This window comes from Carcharodon carcharias, chromosome 6 (assembly GCF_017639515.1).
Source record: "Carcharodon carcharias isolate sCarCar2 chromosome 6, sCarCar2.pri, whole genome shotgun sequence".
NCBI lineage: Eukaryota > Metazoa > Chordata > Chondrichthyes > Lamniformes > Lamnidae > Carcharodon > Carcharodon carcharias.
The window spans coordinates 144,111,441-144,134,283 of record NC_054472.1 but is presented as its reverse complement, the minus strand read 5'-3'; the positions used below and the strand labels follow the sequence as shown (position 1 = coordinate 144,134,283).

General features: G+C 42.9%; 1 protein-coding gene across 2 annotated transcripts in view; it reads right to left on the bottom strand.

Moving 5' to 3' along the window:
- Positions 1-22,843, bottom strand: part of LOC121279248 (KAT8 regulatory NSL complex subunit 1-like) — a 196,487-nt gene that overhangs the window by 52,722 nt on the left and 120,922 nt on the right. For both annotated transcript variants that reach the window (XM_041190317.1, XM_041190318.1), the window contains exon 2: positions 12,652-12,793. In XM_041190317.1, the coding sequence (XP_041046251.1) occupies positions 12,652-12,793 (142 nt within the window). The remainder of the gene's footprint in view (positions 1-12,651; positions 12,794-22,843) is intronic.

Sequence of the window (22,843 nt, the reverse complement as noted above, 5' to 3'; positions counted from 1 at the left end):
CCCACACAATTTTGAGCAAATGCCACTGTTGTAGATTGGCTAGAGGCCAGGCATGTCATGTAGAACAAGCCTTCACTATGAGATGCTGTTGGGGCCCACTGCCTTTGCTGTTACAGTGCACCCGAGCCTTTTCTTGAAATAGCATGGAGTGATTTGGATGTGCTGAAGACTGGCACCTCAGGAGGAGTCTGAGGTGCATTATTCACTTGACACTTCTGCCTGAAGATGGTTACAAACTCTTAAGCCCCGTCTTTTGTACTCACAAGTTGGACTCTGCCAGTATTGATGATAGGGATGTTCATGGAGCCTCCTGGTTAGTTATTTATATGTCTGCCACCATTCACAACTAGATGCAGTAAGATTGGAGAGCTTTGATATGAACTGTTGGTTACGAGATTGCTTAGCTCTGCAAATAGCAGGCTGCTTCTGCTGATAAGCATGCAACTAGTTCCTATGTTGCACCTTCACCATGTATATACCTCATTTTTAAACACATCTGATATTGCTCCCAGCATGCTCTTCTACACACTTCATTGAAACCAGGTTGATCCCCTAGCCTTGATGATAATGGCAGAGTGAACCCACAAGATTACAAATTGTGGTGGAATCTAGTTCTGCTGTTGCTAATGGCCCACAGCACCCCATTGATGCCCAGTTTTGAACTGTTAGATCTGTTCTGCATCTACTCTATTTAGTACAGTGGTAGTACCACACATGATGAAGGGAGCCCTCAGTACAAAGAGAGGGCTTTGCCTCCAAAGGGCTGTGGGATGGTGGTCACTTATACTATAGTCATTGACAGGCGCATCTGCAGAAGGAAGATTAGTAAGGATGAAGTTAAGTAGGTTTTTCCTCATGTTGGTTCTCCAATCATCCACTCTGGCAGTTGTGTCCTTCAGGACTCTGCCAGCTCAGTCAGTAGTAGTGCTACTGAGTCACGCTAAGGTGACAGATAGTGAACTTCCCCACAAAAAGCAGATTCAGTGCCCTTGCTACCCTTGGCGTTTTTTTCCAAGGAATGCTCAACCGATTAATCAGCTGGTCAAGGAAGTAGGCGAGAATCAGTAGCAGGGTCCCTTGTCCATGTTTGACCTTATAATGCCGTGACATCACAGGGTTGGGAGTCAATGTTAAGGACTCCTAGGACCACTCTTTCCAGAATGTATGCAACCCCTGGTGGATCTGTTCTGTCAGTGTGACGGGATGGCGACAAAGAGTCCGGAACACTGCCATATTCACAGAATCATACCTTTTGGCCAATGTCAGGCTGTCAGAGTCAGAATAGAATCATACCTTACAGCCATGTAAGGCAGTTACCCAACTAGTCTGTGGGATGGCTCTCTCAACTTACACAAGTCCCCGGATGTTAGTGAGAAGGTCTTTGCAGGGTTGACTGGGCTGGGTGTGCCAGACTGATACATAACAGGCACCATTGTGCAGTACTGCTGTCATTAACAAGGTAAAGAAATATCAGAGTTCAGCCAACAGGTTTAATATTGTGTAAATTCTGAATTCATCATCTTTAATTGCTTCCATCATGGTCACTGCCAGTAAGAAACCTTAAACCACCAGCTCAGCCTGTATACAGCTCAAAACAATCTTCAGAAACAGCCAAAACTTTCAATACCAAAATATGGTGGGTGTATGTTCTAATCATTTAACAAGAGAACGATACAGCACAGAAGAATGTCATTCAGTCCATTGCACCTCTGCTGGCTCTTTGCTAAATATATCTAATCAATTCTCTACTCATTCCCCATGATGATGCAACTTTTGCTCCCAATTTAAGTATTTATCCAATTCCCTTTTGAACATTTCTATTAAATCTGCTTTCCACATCGCAATAACTCACTGCTTAAAAAATGCTTTCTCAACTCACCTCTTGTGCCAATCACCTTCAGTCTGTATCCTCTAGTTACGGACCGCGCTGCCACTGCAGAACAGTTTTTCTTTATTTACTCTATCAAAACCATGCATGATTTTAAACACCTCCATCAAATCTCCTCCAGCCTCTCTGCTCCAAGGACAGCAACCCCAGCTTCTCCAAATAACTGCAGTCTTTCAATGCTGGTATCCTGTACTTTCTAGCAAGTCTCTTCTGCACCATCCTTCAAGGCTTTGACATCCTTCCTAAAGTATGGTCCCTAGCACTGAACAATTCTAGCAGAGGTTATACATGTTTAGTAAAACTTCCTTAGATTTGCACTCTATTCCTCTATTAATAAAACCAAGGATCCTAAATGCTTAGGCATACCTAAAAATGAGGTGTCAACCTGGTGAAGCTATAACACAGGACTACTTGTGTGTCAAGCAGCATAAGCAGCAAGTGATAGACAGATCCAAGCAATCCCACAACCAACGGATCAGGTCTAAGCTCTGCAGTCTCCACATCCAGTCATGAATGGTGGCGGACAATTAAACAACTCCCTGGAGGAGGAGGAGGCGGCTCCACAAATATCCCCATCCTCATTGATAGGAAGCCCAGCACATCAGTGCAAAAGATAAGGCTGAAGCGTTCGCAACAATCTTCAGCCTGAAGTGCTGAGTGGATGATCCATCTTGGCCTCCTCCACAGGTCCCCAGCATCACAGATGCCTGTCTCCATTTCATTCATAATGCCTCTCCCCATACTTCCTATAAAAATGTAACATTTGACATTTGTCTGCGTGAAATTTCATCCGCCATATCTCTGCCCATTTTATCCATCTGTCTATGTCCTCCTTAAGTTTGCAATTATCCTCTTCGTGGTTTACATTGGGAGTTTCATGTCATCTGCGAACTTTGAAATTATACCATTCATACCCAATTCCAGGTCATTAATGTAGACCAAAAAGAGCATTGGTCCCAATATCAATCCTTGGGGAACACCACTGTACATCTCTCTTCAGTCTGAAAAACAACTGTTCACCAATACTCTGTTTTCTATCCCTTAGCCAATTTTGTATCCCTGTTGTCTATGTCCCCTCAGTCCAATGGGCTTTAATTTTGCTGAACAAATCTATTATGTGGTACTTGATCAATGCCTTTTTAAAGTCTGTGTACACATTAATCCATTCCAGGTACTTCATGAAAGAACTCGATCAATTTGGTTAAACGTTATTTATCATGTGTTCATGGGATATGGGTGCCATGGCTATGCCAGCATTTACTGACCAGATCTAATTGACCTCGAGAATGTGGTGGTGTGCTGCCTCCTTGAACCACTGCAGTCCAGGTGTTATAGGAACACCCACAGTGCTTTTAGAAAGGGAATTCCAGGATTTTGACCTAACGACAGTGAAGGAATAGCGATATAGTTCCAAGTCAATATGGTGTGTGGCTTGCAGGGTAACTTGAAGGAGATGGTATTCCGAAGCATGTGCTGCTCCTGCCCTATTAGGTGACAAAGGTGACGAGTTTGGAAGATGCTATTAAAGGAGCCTTGGTGAGTTGCTGCAGTGCATCTTTTAGGTGGTACACACTGCTGCTCCTGTGCGTCAGTGGTGGAGGGGGTGAATGTTGAAGGTGGTGGATGGGGTGCCAATCAAGCAGGCTGCTTTGTCCTGGATGGTGTTGAGCTTCTTGAGTGTTGCTGGAGCTAAACTCATCCAGGCAAGTGGAGAGCATTCCATCACACTCCTGACTCCAGGCTTTGGGGAGTCAGGTGAGTTACTTGCCACAGGATTCCTAGCCTTTGAGCTGCTCTTGTAGCCCCAGTATTTATATGGCTAGTCCAGTTCAGTTTCTGGTCAAAGGTAACTAATTCCCAGGATGTTGACAGTGGGGAATTCAGTGATGGTAATGCCATTCAACGTCATGGGGAGATGGTTAGATTGTCTCTTGTTGGAAATGATCATTGCCTGACACTTGTATAGCATGAATATTTCTTGTCACTCATAAGCCCAAGCCAAAGTATTGTCCAAGTCTTGCTGCATATGGGCACGGACTGCTTCAGTATCTGAGGAGTCACGAACAGTGCAGAACATTGTGCAATCATCCACGAACTACTTTTATGATGGAGGGAAGGTCATTGACGAAACAATGCAAGATTGTTGGGCTTGGGACACTACCCTGAGGAACGATGTCCCGGTCTGAGATGACTGACTTTCATCTTCCTTTGTACTAGGTGTGACTCCAACCAGTGGAGAGTTTTCCTCCGATTCTCATTGACTTCAGTTCTGCTCAGGCTCCTTGATGCCAGACTTGGTCAAATGCTGCCTTGGTGTCAAGAGCAGTCACTCTCACCTCATCTCTTCAGTTCAGCTCTTTTGTCCAATTTTGGACCAAGGTTGTAATAAGATCAGGAGCTGAGCAAATATCCCAATCCTCAATGATGGGGGAGCCAAGCACATAAGTGCAAAAGACAAGCCACCTTCAGCCAGAAGTGCAGAGCTGATGATCCATCTCGGTCTCCTCCGGAGGTCCGCTGCTCGCTGGTGGAAACAGGTTATTGTTGAGTAAGTGCCATCTGATGGCACTGTTGACTGCACTTTCCATCGCTTTGCGGATGATTGAGTGTAGACTGTTGGGACAATAATTGGCTGAGTTGGGTTTGTCCAGCTTTTTGTGGACAGGACATACCTGGGCAATTTTCCACATGGCCAAGTAGATGCCAGTGTTTAGATGTACTGGAACAGCTTGGCAAGGGCCATTGATAGTTCTGGAGCACAGGTCTACAGTACAATTGCCAGAATGTTGTCAGGACCTATAGCTTTTGCAGTATCCAATGCCTTCAGAAGTTGCTTGATATCATGTGGAGTTAATCGAATTGACTAAAGACTAGCATCTGTGATGCTGGGGACCTCAGGAGGAGGCCAAGATGGATCACCAGCTCCACAATTCTGGCTGAAGGTGGCGGCAATTGCTTCAGCCTTGTCTTTTGCACTTAATGCAATCATTGAGGATTGGGATATTTGTGCAGCCTCCTCCTCCAATAAGCTGTTTAATTGTCCATTCATAACTGTATGTGGTAGGACCAGAGCTGAGATCTGATCTGTTGGTTGTGGGATTGCTTGGTTCTGCTCATGCTGCTTTCACTGTTTGGCATGCAAGTAGTCCTGTGTAACAGCTTCACCAGGTTAATATCTCATTTTTAGGTATGTCTGGTGTTGTTCTTGGCATGCTCTCCTGAACTCTTCAGTGAACTGAGGTTGATCCACTGGCTTGATGGTAATGGTAGAGTGGTGGAAAGGCTGGGCCATGAGGTTACAGATTGCGGTCTGTGTGCAATTCTGCTGCTACTGATGGCCCACAGCGCCTCATGGATTCCCAATCTCAAATTGCTAGCTCTGTTTAAAATCTATCCCATTTGGCATGGTGGTAACGCCACACAACACGTTGGAGAGTATTCTCAATGTGAAGATGGGATTTCATCTCCACAAGGACTCCACAAGGTCACCCCCACCAATACTGTCATGGACAGATGCATCTGCAACGGGTAGATTGGTAAGGACAAAGTCAAGTAGGTTTCTCCCTTGTGTTGGTTCCCTCGCCAACTGTTGAAGACCCAGTCTAACGGCTATGTCCTTTAGGACTCATCCAACTCAGTCAGTAGTGGTGCTAATGAGCCATTCTTGGTGTTAAGACATTGAAATTCCCCACCTGGAGTACGTTCCGTGTCCTTGCCACCCTCTGTGCTTCCTCCACGTGGCGTTCAACATGGAGGAGCACTGATTCAGGAGCTGATGGGGGATGGTAGGTGGTAACCAGCAGGAGATTTCCTTGCCTGTATTTGACTTAACGCCACGAGGCTTTGATGTTGAGGAACTGCCAAGGCAGTTCCGTCTCGACTGTATACTACTGTGTCGCCAGCTCTGGTGGATTACTAATCTAGTGACATTGCCAATACACTGTCGCCTCCCCCATGATTTACCTTCAACCAATCAAAACAATTGCTGCCTTCCATTTATAAATGTTAATTTCAACTTTGATTATTGTCTCCAAGTTTCCCCAATAACAATGTTAGCCTGACTGATCTGAAATATTTCAGTTGAACATGACTGTCCACAAAATAGGACGTTACCTCTTGCAACAAGACAATAACATCTTGAACCTACGTAGCAACTTTAACATAGAAAAACTTTCCAAGGAGTTTCACAGCGCAAGAAATGAAAAATTCTCCCAATCTGTACAACAGAACAAATCAAGTGGGTGATGCACTTAAAATAAAATGATGCACTTTTTCCAAGTTACTCCACAACCTTGCTCATAAAGGGAACGGTGATTTTATTTCAAGTTCTATGATGCAACTGCAGACCAAAATTTACATCAAGATTGTTAAATCAAGATTTAAGCTGCTTGTCTTCTCCAAACTCAGGAGGAAACTTCGTACCCAGTGATACTTGTTTTCAGAACTCATGAAGGAACAACCTGCTACATACTTAGGAGCTGCAAAGCCCTTTCAATGAGAGTAGTGAACTAAACTACCACCTTCTGTCCCCAAGTTATTGGAAGAATTTTGACATTTCATCAGAATGCTACCTCAGCCACAAAATTTGGAAAAGTCTCCAGAAACTTGGATGTCCACCAAATTTGTTACTCCTGCATGATGGTCTGACAGCAACCATCCATTGCAATGGATTGCACAGCGAACCCTTTCATATCCAGACGGGTGCCAAGCAAGGTTGTTTGATGGTGCCAACTCTCTCAAATATCTACTCAGACTGGTCACGGGGTTCATTTGTGCCCATCTTCCACAAGTTTTGACTCAATGGGAAGCTTTTCAACCTCAACAGGCTAAGAGCCAAGACTAAGGTGATACTCCAGTATATCCATGACTTCCAATATGCCGACCAGTGCACACTGTGGCACATACTGCTAACGACATTCAGACCACCCTCAACCTCTTCAACTTTGCATACAAAAGGGTTGGTGTCTACTTCAACATCAGTAAGACCAAAATTTCCTGCCAGCCCTCCTCCAGACAAATACCTTTATCTCCAGCTATTGTTATTGATGATGAGACTCGAGAAATCGTTGAAGAATTCCCATATCTCAGCAGATACCTTTCTCAAAAGGCCACCATTGGAGACGAGATCCAGCACATATTTGGCAGTGCCACCGCAGCCTTCTAAAAATTGGGCAACTGGGTCTTTGACAACAGAAATCTCCCTAAAAGGACAAAGGCTTTGGTCTATAATGCTGTTGTTGTCACTACCCCTCTATATGGCAGAGAGATATGGTCACCTACCAAAGGCATCCCTGAGCGCTAGAGGATTTCCATCAATGTGTCTCTGCAGGATACTCAAAGTCAACTGGGAATACAGGTAAACAGATTCCAGTTTCCTCACCAAAGCCAATTCCTCCAGCATCGCAACCATGATCATGGGAAATCAGCTCCACTTGCCTGGGCACTGCAGCCATATGCCAAATAATCAGCTTCCAAAGAAGATTCTCTTTTCATAACTTAAGGATGGCACCCAATTTCAAGGAGGGCAGAAAAAATGTTTTAAGGACACTCTGAAGGCCTCATTGAAAAGGGGGAAAGTAGACATTGGTGCGTGGGAGGAACTCGCCCCAAACCATGTCACGTCACGGAATTTCATCCATCAAGCCAGAATATAGTTGGAAATCGACATCAAACTCTGCTGTGGAAAAGCGCCGAAAGAAAGAACGAACAGAACCCTGGTTCGAGAAACCTCCCCACTTCCACAGGGCAACTCTTGCCCTCTCTGCCCAAAGGCCTGTGGCTCCAGGATTGGCCTGCTGAGTCACCCTAGGAGATACAAATCATTAAGCATGAAAGACATCGTCCTCCTCTTGACAGACTGACTATGCTTTTTCTGCAACATTCTTAAGTGTTGGTCCCATTTAAAGCAACCTATTTATGCAAAGTTGGACTTGCAGAAATGACATCAATTAAAACAAATTAGTGAATCAAGATGAACATTGACCATGACATGTACATGTGCTTATCAAAGGTACCTCCATGTCTTGACAAAATTGATGTTCAGCACCAGCAACACAATTCACATTAGGTAAGATAAATATAAGTAAGAAATATATGTTTAATTGTATAACAAATGTTTATACAGGAAAAATACTTGCCTTATCACGAAAGACAGTTTGAGATAAAGAAAAAGCATGCTTATGACAGATATCAAGTGGATAGTACAAACGAGAACCAGGCTGAATATGAAAGGTTCAGAGGGGAGGTGAAAAAGCATATAAGAAAAACGAACAGTGAGTATAAAAAGAGACATACAGCTAATAGAAAAAGGAATCATAAAGTCTTCTCTTGGCTTAGAATTGGTAAAAAGGTAGTAAAAGGAGCAGTGGGGCCAATTAGGGACCACAAAAGGAAATTTAAATATGCAGGCAGGGGGCATAGCTGAGGTACTAAATGAATATTTTGCATCTGTCTTTACCAAGGAAGACGCTGCAAAGATCATGGTGAAAGAGGAGGTAATTCAGACACTTGGAGGGTTTAAAATTGATAAGGAGGAGGCACTGGATAGGCTATCTATGCTTAAAGCTGATAAAGCACCAGACCATGAGATGCATCCAAGGATAGAGGGGAGTGAGAGTGGAAATTGTAGAGGCACTGACCATAATTTTCCAGTCTTCCTGAGACTAGGGGTGATGCCAGAGTACTAGAGAATTGCAAATGTTACACCATTGTTCAAAAAAGGGCATAAGGATAAGCCCATCAACTACAGGCCACTCCATTTAAACTCAAAGGTGGGGAAGCTTCTAGAAATGAAAATGAGACAAAATCAATAGCTGCTTAGTAATATAGAATGTGAATATTGCTGAAAAGAGACACATGTTGCCAAAGCTTTTTGTCTTGCACTCATTGGGACAAGTGCAAGAATGCCAAATTTCAAGCTAACACAACAACTTACACTACAAGAGAAAAGGGTACTGATTGGTTGGCAATTTAAGGTAATCAGTCAAGCTCGTAACATGGCTCATTTACAACTGCTAGAAGTGACATACATTCATATGCAGAGGCCCGCTCTCAGCAAAAGGAAAACTTTGAAGCCTTGCACCATTTTTTGAATTACCTGGGAGCCTCAGGAAACTATAGTTCCCCGTTCCTTTCTCCATGGCAACACTTCAGTCAATCTGGCTGAGAAACTGGTAAACGCAATGCAAATGCAAGGCAAATCAAACAAGCCTAGGTTTAATTTGCCTGTGTTAATCTTATAAGGTCAGAGCTGATAGTGGAAAAACTGGAGCAATGAATGAATGATCCATCTCTATCTAAGCTTGTAATGGAGCCAGAGGTCTGGAGAAAGGGTCGTAGAAAGCATTGTAAACTTCATTAGCAATGAAAATTATTCATATAGGTTACAGCATCAAAGAATTGTGTTGAAGGCAAAATGCTTAATTTACATTTAGGTTTGTCAGAGATGGGCTGTGGGGAAGAAGGTTCTTTTGTTTAATTTAGCTAGGCGTTTCTCACAGAAGGCAGCTGCAATGTTGGTCTCAGTGTAGACTACAGACAAAGGAGAGAAACAAAAGGAGAGCCTATGGAAATAAATGTAAATCAGGCCTGCATTTTAAGCAGAGAAATAACTAAGTTTATCATTCACTGTGAGTGAGCCTTGAGCTCAATTTGGAATTCATGAGAAAAGAAGCTGGAAGGTTGCCCAGCTTGAAACTAGAGGAAGATATCTGCAATGGTACTCAGAGATTTGTGGCAGAATGCAGTTGGCTTGGAAGCAGTCAGCTTGGCCCGCCAGCTTAGAACAGGTAGAGAGAAAGCATCTGCCAGGAGCTGTAAATGTGGAATCAGTAGCTGTATGAAGCTGTGGGTGCATAGAGGGCCATTAGGAACCAGTGGGGTCTCCATGATGTTTAAATCCTGAAGCCAGAAGGCAGTGATGTCCACTGTTGAACTGAAGAGTCCAGAGTCGTGAGGATTTCAAAGAAAACTGGAGTATCACTAAGCCAAAAGCTAATGGAAGGATCCTCATGAAATTTCATACCTCAGGGAACAGCTGAAACACTGTGGGGAAATTCAAATGACTTCTGGAGGGCTGCAGCATATTTTTGGGTTGGTATCTAGAGAAGTGAATGTACATTCAAGATAGGTGTAACGTATAACGGAATCCCTGGGGATGGAGGATGTAAAAAGTAAAACTGAGTTCATAATATATGCAGTTGTAAACCAAAGTGGTAAGTTGATAGTGCTTACTTTGTTTAATTCTTTTTGATATACAATTGAGTTTGCTTTCATTCAAAAACTTCAAAGATTGTGCCACAGTTCTGTCGGTTTAATTGCAGGGTGTTCAGATTTCTTCTTTAAACATTAATGGTCCCAACAGGAACATAACAGGATCAAATTACACAATAAATTGTGTACCTTGAATTAATGAAAGCCAGACAAAAGTGTGACATGTCATGATCAGGGGACTTTTGCATGTTGATGATGCTGCACTAGTTGCCCAGACAGCTCCAAGGGTTCATAGATTGTCTGTTCCATACCCGTGTCATGTTCTCCCTTATCATCAGTGTCAAGAAAACTGCAGCTGTGAAACAGGATGTTGTGTCTCCGCCTGTGATCAGACTCAACACACCACTGACAGCAGACAGCAAATCTTGCTATTTTGTATCTATGGTGACAGATAACTTGTCTCTTGATGAAAAGCTCAGCACACACATTGGAGAGGCAGCCACCAACTCTGGCTAACAAAATGGGCAAGGAAAACCAACAAACCAACCTGTAGCACCAAAATATTTATCTACAAACCTGTGTCCTTAGTACATTGCTGTATAATAATGAAGCTTGGACAACTTAACACCTACCAAGAAAAAAAGCTCAATAACTTCCATCAACTGACACATCGGAACATTGCCACCTGGAAGTTCCCCTCCAAACCACTTACCACCCTGACGTGCAACTAAATCACCGTTCCTTCACTGTCATTGAGTCAAAATCCTGGAACTCCCTCCCAAAGAGCACTGTAGGTGAACCTACACCACAGGAACTGCAGCAGTTCAAAAAGGCAGCTCACCATCACCTTCTCAAGGGCAATTAGGTATGGGCAATAAAAATGCTGGCCTAGCCAGGGATGCTCACATCCCGTAAATGAATTTTAAAAAATCTCTAGTGTCCATGACATCCTCAGTATCACACAGAAAGATAAAGTTACCAATGAGGCATTCCTTTCTAGGACAAACATGCCAAGCATGCTAGTGCTAATCAAGCAAAGAAGGCTTTGCTGGCTTGGGCATGTGTGCAGTATGGAAGGTGGCCACATCACCAAGGAAATGCGAGACAAGAAGGCAGCCTGTGCCAGCAGGGCACCCAAATTCAAGGAGATTCAAAACAGACAGCCCTCAACATCAATCACAACAAGTGGGAAACTCTAGCTGATGATTGATGCAAATGGCGACACCAGCTGTGGACAAGAATTCGCCACCATGAAACATGCAGTTTCAGAAGCTCCAAAGCAGTCACCAGCCATGCAAACAAAGCTTCAGCACAGATCATCTCGCACCACCGGCAAGGAAGAACTTTTTGTGCAGCACTTGCAGCAAACTTGCTTTTTCCAGGATCGGCTTATTCAGCCATCAAAAGAAGTGCAGCAGATTATCTCATCTGGCCCCAAAGTTCTAAGGCGTGATTCCCATAATCTCAGAGATGGAAAGATGCCAATCAAGAATCATGAATCACTCTACATCAGGCAGGGTCAAATTACACATTCCAGACAAACTGTTGGAGTGTGTTTTATCCTCTAAGGGGGCCAATCAGAAATCTCGTCAAACACACTTGGGTGGCAAGTAAATGCTGCCAAAAATAAAGGGTGTCACAAAGCATTTCAAAGCCAAAGAATTACTTTTGAGGTGTAGTCTTTGTTTTGTAGCAAACATAATAAATGACTAGTTAATCTATTTTACTGGTGTAGATGCAATGATGAATGTTAGTCAAACAACAAGGAAACGCCAAATTCCTGATCAAAGATCATGGAACCTTGCATACTGCTTTTTGGGCAATGGGTACCAAAGCCCCATCCGCCCGCTCAGGTGGACATAAAAGATCAAAGGGCAGGGAGTTCAGCTTGTGTTGCAGCTGATCGTGTCTGATAATATGATAAGAAGAAGAATGTAAATTTTGACAAAAACCAAGCTCTAATAAATGGGGGAAGGGGGGACATTGTGCTGACATATAACCAAAGCAGCAAGCCATCTGGGCCATCTCGTCTTCACTGGCTCTTTGTTCAACTAATTGAAAACAAATAGCATTGTTCTCTCACCATTGTCCTAAGCTTTCCTCTGCTTTTAAATGTAACCACAGTTTCATTAAATGACACATCTGTCTCTCAGTTAAATGCAAGTTAATGAACCCCAACATTTAAAGTTAAGTCCCTCCTGCAGATATAGGATCAATGTAACGCCCACACAATGTCACAAGAACATAACAAAAACAGAAATACCTGGAAAAACTCAGCAGGTCTGGCAGCATCGGCGAAGAACAAAGTTGAGGTTTCGAGTCCTCATGACCCTTCAACAGTTCTGTTTTTCCAGGTATTTCTGTTTTTGTTCTGGATTTCCAGCAACCGCAGTTTTTTGTTTTTGTCAAAAGAACATGCTGACTGAAGGATGAACACTCACCACATAACCCATTTACATTATGAACACAAATGGACAATCTTTTAAATAGTTGGGGTTATCCTGTAATGGGGGAAGTATTATAAAACTTTTGGTCCATTCTGCACCACCTACCTTGTTAGCACGGATCTGTCTGTATATGTCTGTCTGCTGCCTTATTCGGTATTCCAGGTCAGACACCTGAGCTTGCAACCATGTCCAACGGTTGACAATTGCTGCCCTTTCCATGGCCCATCTCCACTCTGATCGACGATGTCTGCGTGAACAAATATTAAATGTCAAGATTTCTGGGGGAATAAATGAATGAACTTATCTTCAATTTTAGTTTCAAGTAAAGCATCTCAAATATCAGAAAACATCACACTTATAAGAGACTAAAAAAAGTATACAGGGGGTTATCATGGTAAGAGAGCAAGTAGCCTTATCCAGGTTCTCCAAAGAAAAAACATTTTTCACCTTAATTAGCACTTCAGTTACCTTGCAAACATTCAAAGCGCAAAACAAATGGACAGCAGGTTATATGTTTGATGCACATTATATTAATGAAACCAAAAACAACATGAGGAAATCTTTTTTTCTGCAGTGAGTGGTTAAGATCTGGGATACACTGACTGAGAGGAGGCAGATTCAATCGTGGATTGCTAAAGGGAACTGGATAACTATCTGAAGGGAGTAAAGTTGCAGGGTTGTGCGGAAAGGACAGGGGAATGGGTGTAGATGAATTACTCTTGCAGAAAGCTGGCATGGACTTGACAGGCGGAATGAAATCCTTGTGTGTGTAACCATGAATGCTGGACACAAAAACACGAGCAACTAAGGATTCACGTGGCAAGGTGACACTTGCCTCCAGTAGTTGTACAACTTTTCATCAGTATAATCTGACCTTGACCATCTTCTCCACTATCAAAGCTAGAGTGTGCCAACCTGCCAATTTCAGAAAAGGGTTTAAAGCTTAAGGACAAGTTGAAAGATCAGCTGCAGCAACCTTTCAGTCCCCCCATCACCCCACCCAATCCCCATGCGCACTGAACGTATTATTGTTAAAACAAATCAAAATTTTTAAGTTTAATCCCTGATTTTCCTTTATATTGTACCTGATTGCCATCCCCCATTTTTCAACAGCATAAAACTCTTCCCATTTCCGCCTCTCTTCAGTTCCAAAGTCATATTCTACTCAAAACCATAACTCGGTTTCTCTCTCCACAGATGCTGCCTGACCTGCTTAGTTTTTCCAGTACTTTGTTTTTATTACAAACCTGCAGTATTTTGCTTTTATCCCTCTGCTGTTAACTTCTAGTGCAAGGTCACAGTGTACCATAGTAACAGAGCAGCAAGATCTTTTAGCAAAGTTATACTGCTCAATCAAGATGTTAACATCCACAGGGGAAAAATTACCGTTTTTCACACTGGCACATCAGACTGAGCTTCATTTTAACTACTACTATTTGCCAGTGCACCAGAGAAAATTTTGCACCAAACTAATGTTGTTTGGTTCCTACAATCAAAGCCGCAACAAGAACAGTTCACTTCTTGGTTGTTTGAAATGAGCTACAGCTCCAGTGTTGCCACTACATCCTTAATCTATGGTATTTTGTTCTCACATCTATTAGTTATTGATCAATATCTAGTTTGAAAATTGGCTTATTTCTACTTGTGAGCCAGGAACAGAAAACACAAATACCTAATTATTTTGCTGGCTGCGTTTTTAAAGATTGGGTCGACACATCAGATGGGCACAAATCACCAGCATGCACGAAACAGAACTGATATTTTGAGAGTTGAGTAATTTGGTAGGTCTGTCAGCTCCATAAATAGAGGGAGCTCAGCCACGAAGAACAGATTGAAACCTAATCTGTGCTAAGTTTATTGATCTCAGTTGGGGTCCAGTTCCATAGAATTCAGCTCCTTACCTAACCTTTGTGGTCAAATTATCTTTGCTGGTTTCAGCAGGTTATTTGATTTTTGGGTGGGGGGGGAAAAAGAGTCACAGCTAACCACAATCCTGGTCTCACCTGCCTCCAGTGGCAGAAGGATCCAATGAACACAGGTTTAAAGTGATAGGGAATCTTGGGTGACACGAGGAAATTTCATTTTAAACACCGAGTCACAGTGCCTGAAAGGGCAGCAGAAGCAAGGTCAATAGTTACTTTCAAAAAAGAATTTCATAAATACTTGAGGTGGAGGAAATTTGAAAGAGCAGGTGACTGGGATTAATTGGATAACTCTACCAAAGAAGCACGATGGCCACATGGCTTCTTTCTGTACTCTAATCATTCTGTGATGTGCACCTATACATCCTTTCCAATAGGGACGAACGGACAAGGATCTAGAAATAAATCCAAGACCAGGTAAATTGTCACAGATTGAAAATCAAACCTGGGGCCTTGAGGTCTGCACAACTTGTGTGTTAAACCAGAAGGAATATTCACCACTTGGCCGTTGAGTGAGCTACCAGTCTGACTTTTGCAACTGAAGACTTTTGGACCCAGCTTCAATCAACCATCCCTCTTGGAAGATACATATGATACATACATATGTATTAAGTAGTGATATCTCTGGTCTCAACAATCCAAAATTCATAGGCAGAGATTAAATCAGACTGACTGGCCAGTGTTCGATCAAAGCTATGACACACAGCCTTTCAGCACTTGCAGGGGATACTGAGTGCAAAGTGGGGCATTTTCGCAGAAGAGACAGGGAAAAAAAACGCATGCTAAGTCTCACAAAGCTGATTTGCAAACAGCACCATAAGAATCTTAAGAGGCAATCCAGCCTCTTAAGTGTTAAAGGCACATAGTGTAGAGGAAGGGAAAATCTTCTATAGCAAACTGCAGCTCTGCCCAAAGTAAGTGGTATTCATCCTCTACCTGTAACTGCAGAAATATACTTGGGGATTCTTTTTAGATCTTCTGTCAGCACAAACAACTCCCTCCTACAACGACCAACACATTCACTCAATGCAGTGGCGCCCACAAGACATAATTACTTTCCGGAAATGAGGACTAAAGTTGTCTCAACCTCCCGACTTCCACTGCTCCCAGCATTCAGTTGTCATGACAAGTTTTGTTGTATACTTCCTGAAAGTATCATGCAACTAAATTGTATAATGGTTTCATATATATGAATTCAAATTATAGAGAAGAATTCCCTTTTTAAAAAAATGGAAGTCTGAAGAAAAATACAATTGTATTTGCTCTGTCTTTTACGCATACAGGCCACCACCACTACATCTGGGCTTAAACAATGGAATGAGAACATATTCCCTGTGCTGGTTGTGAGCTCAAAATGGGTTTGGGCAGTTTCATGCACATCCCAAGCAACCTGGACTTACTAGGAAGTTAACTTTAGGGTAAATGCATGAGTTTCCAACTTTCATTGGTATAAAGGCAATGTTCAATTATTTTTTAAAACCAACACTGTAGGATTGATTATTATTCCTCGAATTGTCCTGCTGGTGAAATTGACAAACAGACAGCAGCTGAAATTTCATGGTGAGAATTGTGAATGAGGAGAGATGGTTGAGACACAACTTGGCTTTATAAATAGGGGAATAAAGTACAAAAGCAAGGAAGTGAAGATGAATCTTTACAAAATACTGGTTGGGCCTCAGCTGGAGTAGTGTGTTCAATTCTGGGCGCCACACTTTTCGGAAGGATGTCAAGATTTTGAAAAGTGTGCAGAGGACATTTAACAGAATGGACCCAGGACTGAAGCACTTCTGTTATATGGAGAAACCAGAAAACCTGGGATAATTCTCCTTAAGGCACAGTTTAAGGGAGATTTAATAGAGGTGTTCAAAATCTGAAGATATTTGATACTCAATGAAGTGAAACTGTTTCCAATGCCCAAAAGGTTGATGATCCAAAGTACGCAATTTTAAGGTGATTGATAGAAGAACTCCAGATGCCCTGAGGAGACATTTTTTAAGAATACACAATTGTTATGATTCTGACTGCATTGGCTGAAAGGGTGGTCAATGCAGATTCAACAGTAATTTTCAAAAGGTAATGAAATACTTGGAAAAGTTGTAAGTCGATGGAGAAAGACAGCAGTACTAATTGAATAGCTCTTTCAAGGAACAAGCAAATATACAATGGGCCTAATGGCCTCCTTCTGTGCTGTATGATTCTATAATTCAAGATAAAGTTAGGAATTTGTTTTTTCTGGATAAAATGCTCAATAATTATTCAAATGCATGCTCAGCTCATGGTTGGGTGCAGGCACATAGGAACAAAGCATGGTCACAAAGAAACAGGCAAAGATTTATATAATGGAGTGGCATACTCCATTGGACCAGAAAGTAAATTACAAATGCCAATGGTGTAGCTTTGCTGATGGTGGGCAAACCATGTGTCATAGCACTAAGCCATCCAGGCCAAAGGTCCCAGTTCAATCCGAGCTTGTCGAATTAACTGACCTCAGTTGAGGTTAGGATTTCTCTTTCCCTGTCACCCAAGCATGAATTCATAGTAACCAGAAGCAACCAGTAGGTGGCTTTATTATGCTTCAAAATTAAGTTGCTCAATTGCTGAATCAGTTCTGTCACTCCCCAACCAAATAAGTAAAACTTAATAGCAAATATTTCAGCAGTATCCATTAAAATTGTGTATTTTATGCAACTTTTATGTTTTTTTCCCCTCACTGTCCTTTACACATTTTTGAAGAAGCTGAATTTTGACAGTTCGTGCAAACCCTCTGGTAGAGGCTGTTAAAGAGTGCGGAGAGGCAAGAGACCATTAAAGAGTGCGGCAAGAGGCCATTAAAGAGCATGAGGGGGAAAAGAGCGTGGAGGGCAGCTGATTGGTGAGTAGAATTGGTGAGTATTTCTAGGCTTTAAAGTAAAAGTAAGGTCTTTAATTTGTGTTTAGGTCTCTAGTCCTTTTTTTGTCTTTTCCTTAAAAATAGCTTAAGTATGGGATCAAGACTGATGTAAAAAAATTTACAATAAAGTGTAAAGAGCAGGGAATTCTTCAAGTGTAAAGAACAGGGATACTAGAGTAATTAATTAATAAATTAAATACATTAGTGAAGGCAGGATGGGTGGTGTGTTGCTGCTGGACACCAAGATGATCCAGAGCCATCACATCTGTAGTAAGAGTCTGCAGCTCGAGGAACTTCCAATCCGGGTTGAAGAGCTGGAGTTCAAGCTGCAGACATTGTGCCATATTAGGGAGGGGCAAAGTTGCTTGGACACTTTGCTCCAGGACGCAGTCACATCCTTCAGATTAGGTAACTCAAATTTGGTCTGTGATTTGGGACAGGAGTGTGTGGCTGCAGGTGAAGCAGGTATGGGGACCCAGGGGGTGGCGCTCAAGGGGTCTTGGCCCCTGCAACTGTCCTACAGTTACGAGGTTCTTGCAAGCTGCGCGGACAAGAGTGGGGACTGCAGGGTGCATGAGGGAACTGACCACACACCGTGGTATGGTAGGGAGCCATTCAAGTGAGAGGAGGAAATAGGAACGTAGTAGTGGCAGGGAACAGTATAATTATGGGGATACTCTTCTCTGCAGTCGTGAGCATAAGTCCTCAAGGCTGTGTTGCCTGCCCAGTGCCAGAGTTAAGGACATCTCCTAAGGGCTGGATTGGGAGGGGAAGGATCCAGTTGTCATGGTCCATGTGGTTATCAATGACATAGGTCAGGCTGAGAAAGGGGTTCTGTTAAGGGAGCATTCAGCAGTTTGGGACTAAATGAAAAAGCAGAACTACAAAGGTAATACTCTCTGGATTACTCCCTGAGCCACAAGCTTAGGGTAAATAGGAGCAGAGTTTAATGCATGGCTCAAAGGTTGGTGTGGGAGAAATGGGTTTCAATTCATGGGGTACTGGCACCAGCATTGGGGAAAGAGGGAACTGCACCATTGAAACAGCCTTCACCTGAACCACAGTGGGGCAATGTGCTGGCGAATTGTATAACCAGGGCTGTAGAGAGGGCTTGAATCAAAAGAGTGGGGAGGAGAATTCACATGGGGGGAGATTTGAGAAACTAAAGAGAAAGTACAAGGCAATAGTGCAGGGTAATGATAACCAGCATGTAACAAGAAGGGAGAGAGTGTACAAACATCAGAGTGCACCAGAAATTAAGGTCAGAGTAGGCAAAACCAGTAAAATGACAGAATTAAAGGCTCATCATCAAGGTGGTGATATTATCTAAAAGAATGTGCTAATTAAGATTGGAGAGCAGGACGAGCAAGGTAGCTCTAGTGGGGGTGGGGTGAAATAAACCATGGGGGGAATACATTTAAAAATAATGGAAATAGGTGGGAAAAGAAAAATCTATATAAATTATTGGAAAAAACAAAAGGGAGGGGGAAGAAACGGAAAGGGGGTGGGGATGGAGCAAGGAGTTCAAGATCTAAAGTTGTTGAATTCAATATTAAGTCCGGAAGGCTGTAAAGTGCCTAGTCGGAAGATGAGGTGCTGTTCCTCCAGTTTGTGTTAAGCTTCACTGGAACAATGCAGCAAGCCAAGGGCAGACATGTGGGCAAGAGAGCAGGGTGGAATGTTAAAATGGCGAGCGACATGGAGGTCTGGGTCATTCTTGCGGACAGACCGCAGGTGTTCTGCAAAGCGGTCACCCAGTCTGCGTTTAGTCTCTCCAATGTAGAGGAAACCGCATTGGGAGCAACAAATGCAGTAGGCTAAGTTGGGGGAAACGCAAGTGAAATGCTGCTTCACTTGAAAGGAGTGTTTGGGCCCTTGGACGGTGCAGAGAGAGGAAGTGAAGGGGCAGGTGTTGCATGTCTTGCGTTTGCATGGGGAGGAGCCGTAGGTGGGGGTTGAGGAGTAGGGGGTGATGGAGGAGTGGAACAGGGTGTCACGGAGGGAACGATCCCTGCGGAATGCCACCGGGGGAGTGAAGGGAAGATGTGTTTGGTGGTGGCATCATGCTGGAGTTGGCGGAAATGGCGGAGGATGATCCTTTGAATGCAGAGGCTGGTGGGGTGATAAGTGAGGAAAAGGGGGACCCTATCACGTTTCTGGTAGGGAGGAAAAGGCGTGAGGGCGGATGCGCGGGAGATGGGCCGGACACAGTTGAGAGCCCTGTCAACTACCGTGGGTGGAAAATCTTGCTTAAGGAAAAAGGAGGACATGTCAGAGGAACTGCTTTTGAAGGTAGCATCAGCAGAACAGATGCGACGGAGGCGAAGGAACTGAGAGAATTGGATGGAGTCCTTACAGGAAGCAGGGTGTGAGGAGCTGTAGTCAAGGTAGCTGCGAGAGTTGGTAGGCTTGTAATGGATGTTGGTGGACAGTCTATCTCCAGAAATTGAGACAGAGAGGTCAAGGAAGGGAAGCCACACTCTTTTTCAAAGCTGTGGGTGCCCCCAGTTTCATTTTATTCTTCGTCTCATCCGACGCCTCAACAAGAAAATTTTTCTCTTTCTCTCAATTATTCTCCATTATTTTTAAATGTATTCCTCCCATGGTTTAATTCACCCTACCTCCACTGGAGTTACCTTGCTCGTCCTGCTCTCCAATCTTAATTAGCACATTCTTTGAGTTAATATTTACCACCTTCAACACCTCTTTGTTCTTTTGTCTGTGACATCTTTTGGTTATCTGCTCCTTTCACTGCCTGCTTGTCCCAACAACCCCCCCACCCCCCACCCCCCACCCCCCAAGCCGGTAAACCAGCTTATATTTCACCCCCTCCCTATTTCTACTTAGTTCTGTTGAAGGGTCATGAGGACTCGAAACCTCAACTTTGTTCTTCTCTGCCGATGCTGCCAGACCTGCTGAGTTTTTCCAGGTATTTGTTTTTGTTTTGGATTTCCAGCATCCGCAGTTTTTTGTTTTTATCTCTGAAAAAAAATGGCAGTTCGGAAGTTTACCCATGCTCGTTTAACGGAGTCAGAATAGAAGAGATGGGGGGGCGGGGGGCATATAACAGCGGGTGGGCTTACTCAGCTGGAGAAATTGAAAAGGAGGGATAATTGGCTTGGAGGTCAGTTTGAGGATAGATCACAGCAGGCTGCACTGTCATGGAGATGGGTGGAGCTTAAGAAGGTTTTCTGGTTTCAATTTATCTGTATATATCTGTTGGGTGGGAGTGTGCAGGTTTGTCAGCAGGGGAAGAGACTATGCTGAAAGAGTGCTGCTGCTCGCAGACTCCAGGCAATTCAGGCTTAGTGAGAGCCACTAGAGAAAAAAGTGACATGGCCAACTTGTAACAAGCACTGAAGAAAGAGGAGGGAGGTGAGGAAAGCTGAAACACAACTTGCAATTACAAAGTACATCATTCATGACTTTTTTCTGAAAAAGATGGTTTCTAGGGATTGAAGAAGGAATACCCAGAGAGATAGGTACATACCTGGGAGACAACTTGCTGGAGGGAAAGTGTTGATACACCAATTGAGCTAAATGGCCTTGGGGTTTGTGTTGTCACTTCAATGTACTTTTATGTCTATATTCTCCATACGTTGTTGCCCGTCTTGAACCTCTGCAGTACCTCTGGTGAAGGCGCTCCTATGCCATATTTTGCAGGAAATTCCAAGATCCTAGCCTAGCTATTTATATTGAAGTTAGGATGCTATGTGAATTGGAGGGGAATATGGAGCCTGTGGCATTGAAAATATAGATAACTTGATGTCTATTCTATTTTTAAACTCTGAACTGTAAGAAGCCAATGCTGCAGGAGTTTATTTTCCTGATCACTATTCAAGAACCGATCGCAGAAAGTGCATGTAATTATCAGAGATAAGTTGTGATGCCCGCTGTGACTGAATAGCCTGTTGATGCTCACTGTCCAGGAAGAACAATCACTGTCAGCTACATGTGAACCAGAACCTGAAGTCACAGATTCCAAGAGGGAGCAGGTGAAAATTGAAATGAGGACAAGCTTATCTGCTTACCCTGAATCAAAATCAAAAGGCAACTGCGACTCGAGAGCTTCTTGCAAAAGAAAAAAAATCTAAATTAGTTCCAAGAAACACTGATTTCATTTGAAGGCAAATGGCACAAACTTGCATATATATATCTGGTGCCATAGGCAGAATCAGGAAGTAACAGACTTTTGTTTGTGAATAGTTACAAAGCCAGGGAAAAAAGTTAATTTCTCAATGAAATTTCTCATTTCGGACTTGGAAATATATCGCCATTCCTTCATTGCCGCTGGGTCAAAATCTTGGAACTCCCTCCCTAACAGCAGTGTGGGTGTACCCACACCAAATGTACTGCAACAGTTGAAGAAGGCAGCTCACCACCACCTTATCAAGGACAATTAGGGATGGGCAATAAATGCTGGCCTAGCCAGTGACACCCACATACCATGAATGAACAAGAAGAAATTCAGCCAGAGTGCTATTATTCTGGTATATTAACTCCCCCAAAAGAGCATCAAATTGCATTCAGAATAATAACAGGGTAAACACTGGTATATAGAATAAAATATACGATACAATACTATAATTGTCATTGATGAGGCTTTAAATTTGGAGCCAGTGAGGGATTGGGAGGCACTTTATGTTAGCCATGGCAGGGATGATGGGTAATTGCTTAGAGCAAGTTATGATACAAGCATCACAGCTGGAGATGAGTTTAATTTTACAGAGAGTGGGTGAATGCATGTAGGCTGGCATTAAATAAATGTGCGCACATTTCTTAAAAAAAAAAGCACAAGTTTCAGTCATTAGGACCAGAGGTGGCTGATGGTATATTGATGTCGAAGTAGGTGATCTTTGTGGTGGAGAGGAAATGGGTCAGGAAGCTCAGTCCAGGCTTGAATAGGGCTCAACTTACTGAAAATAAATTCAACTTTCTTGCTTCTTTTATCTAGCTTTGTAGATTATTCCAAAGGTTTAACAGTAGTTCATTTGATAAAATGTAATACGCAACTACTTACTGTTGATTCAGAATGTAAAAGCAACATTCACTGTGTTGAGCTGTACATACTTGGAAAAGCAATGGCAGTTCAGATAAACATTAGGCTGTATATTTGATACCAATGCACCTAGGAGAGGATCAAAATAGAACAAAACTACAGAACATCAAAGCACAGGCAGTCACTAAGTCCAGCATGTCTCTGATTGTGCAACCTACAACAAATTCTACCTTCTTCTTCGTGATCTGCTTCACATATAAACTTTTCCTTTTGAAGGTGCAATGATTGCTGCTTCAACCACTCCCTGTGGCAAAGCATACCATGTTCCAACACCCAATGCAGAAATACATTTCTTCCAATTTCGCTCCACATTTTTAATCAAACAACATGTTCCTGCAGCTGTTTGTAATAGTGTCTTCTGACTCTTTAATCAGAGGAAACAGCCATTTTCCGTTCACACCATCAAATTTCTTATGAAGTTAAAAA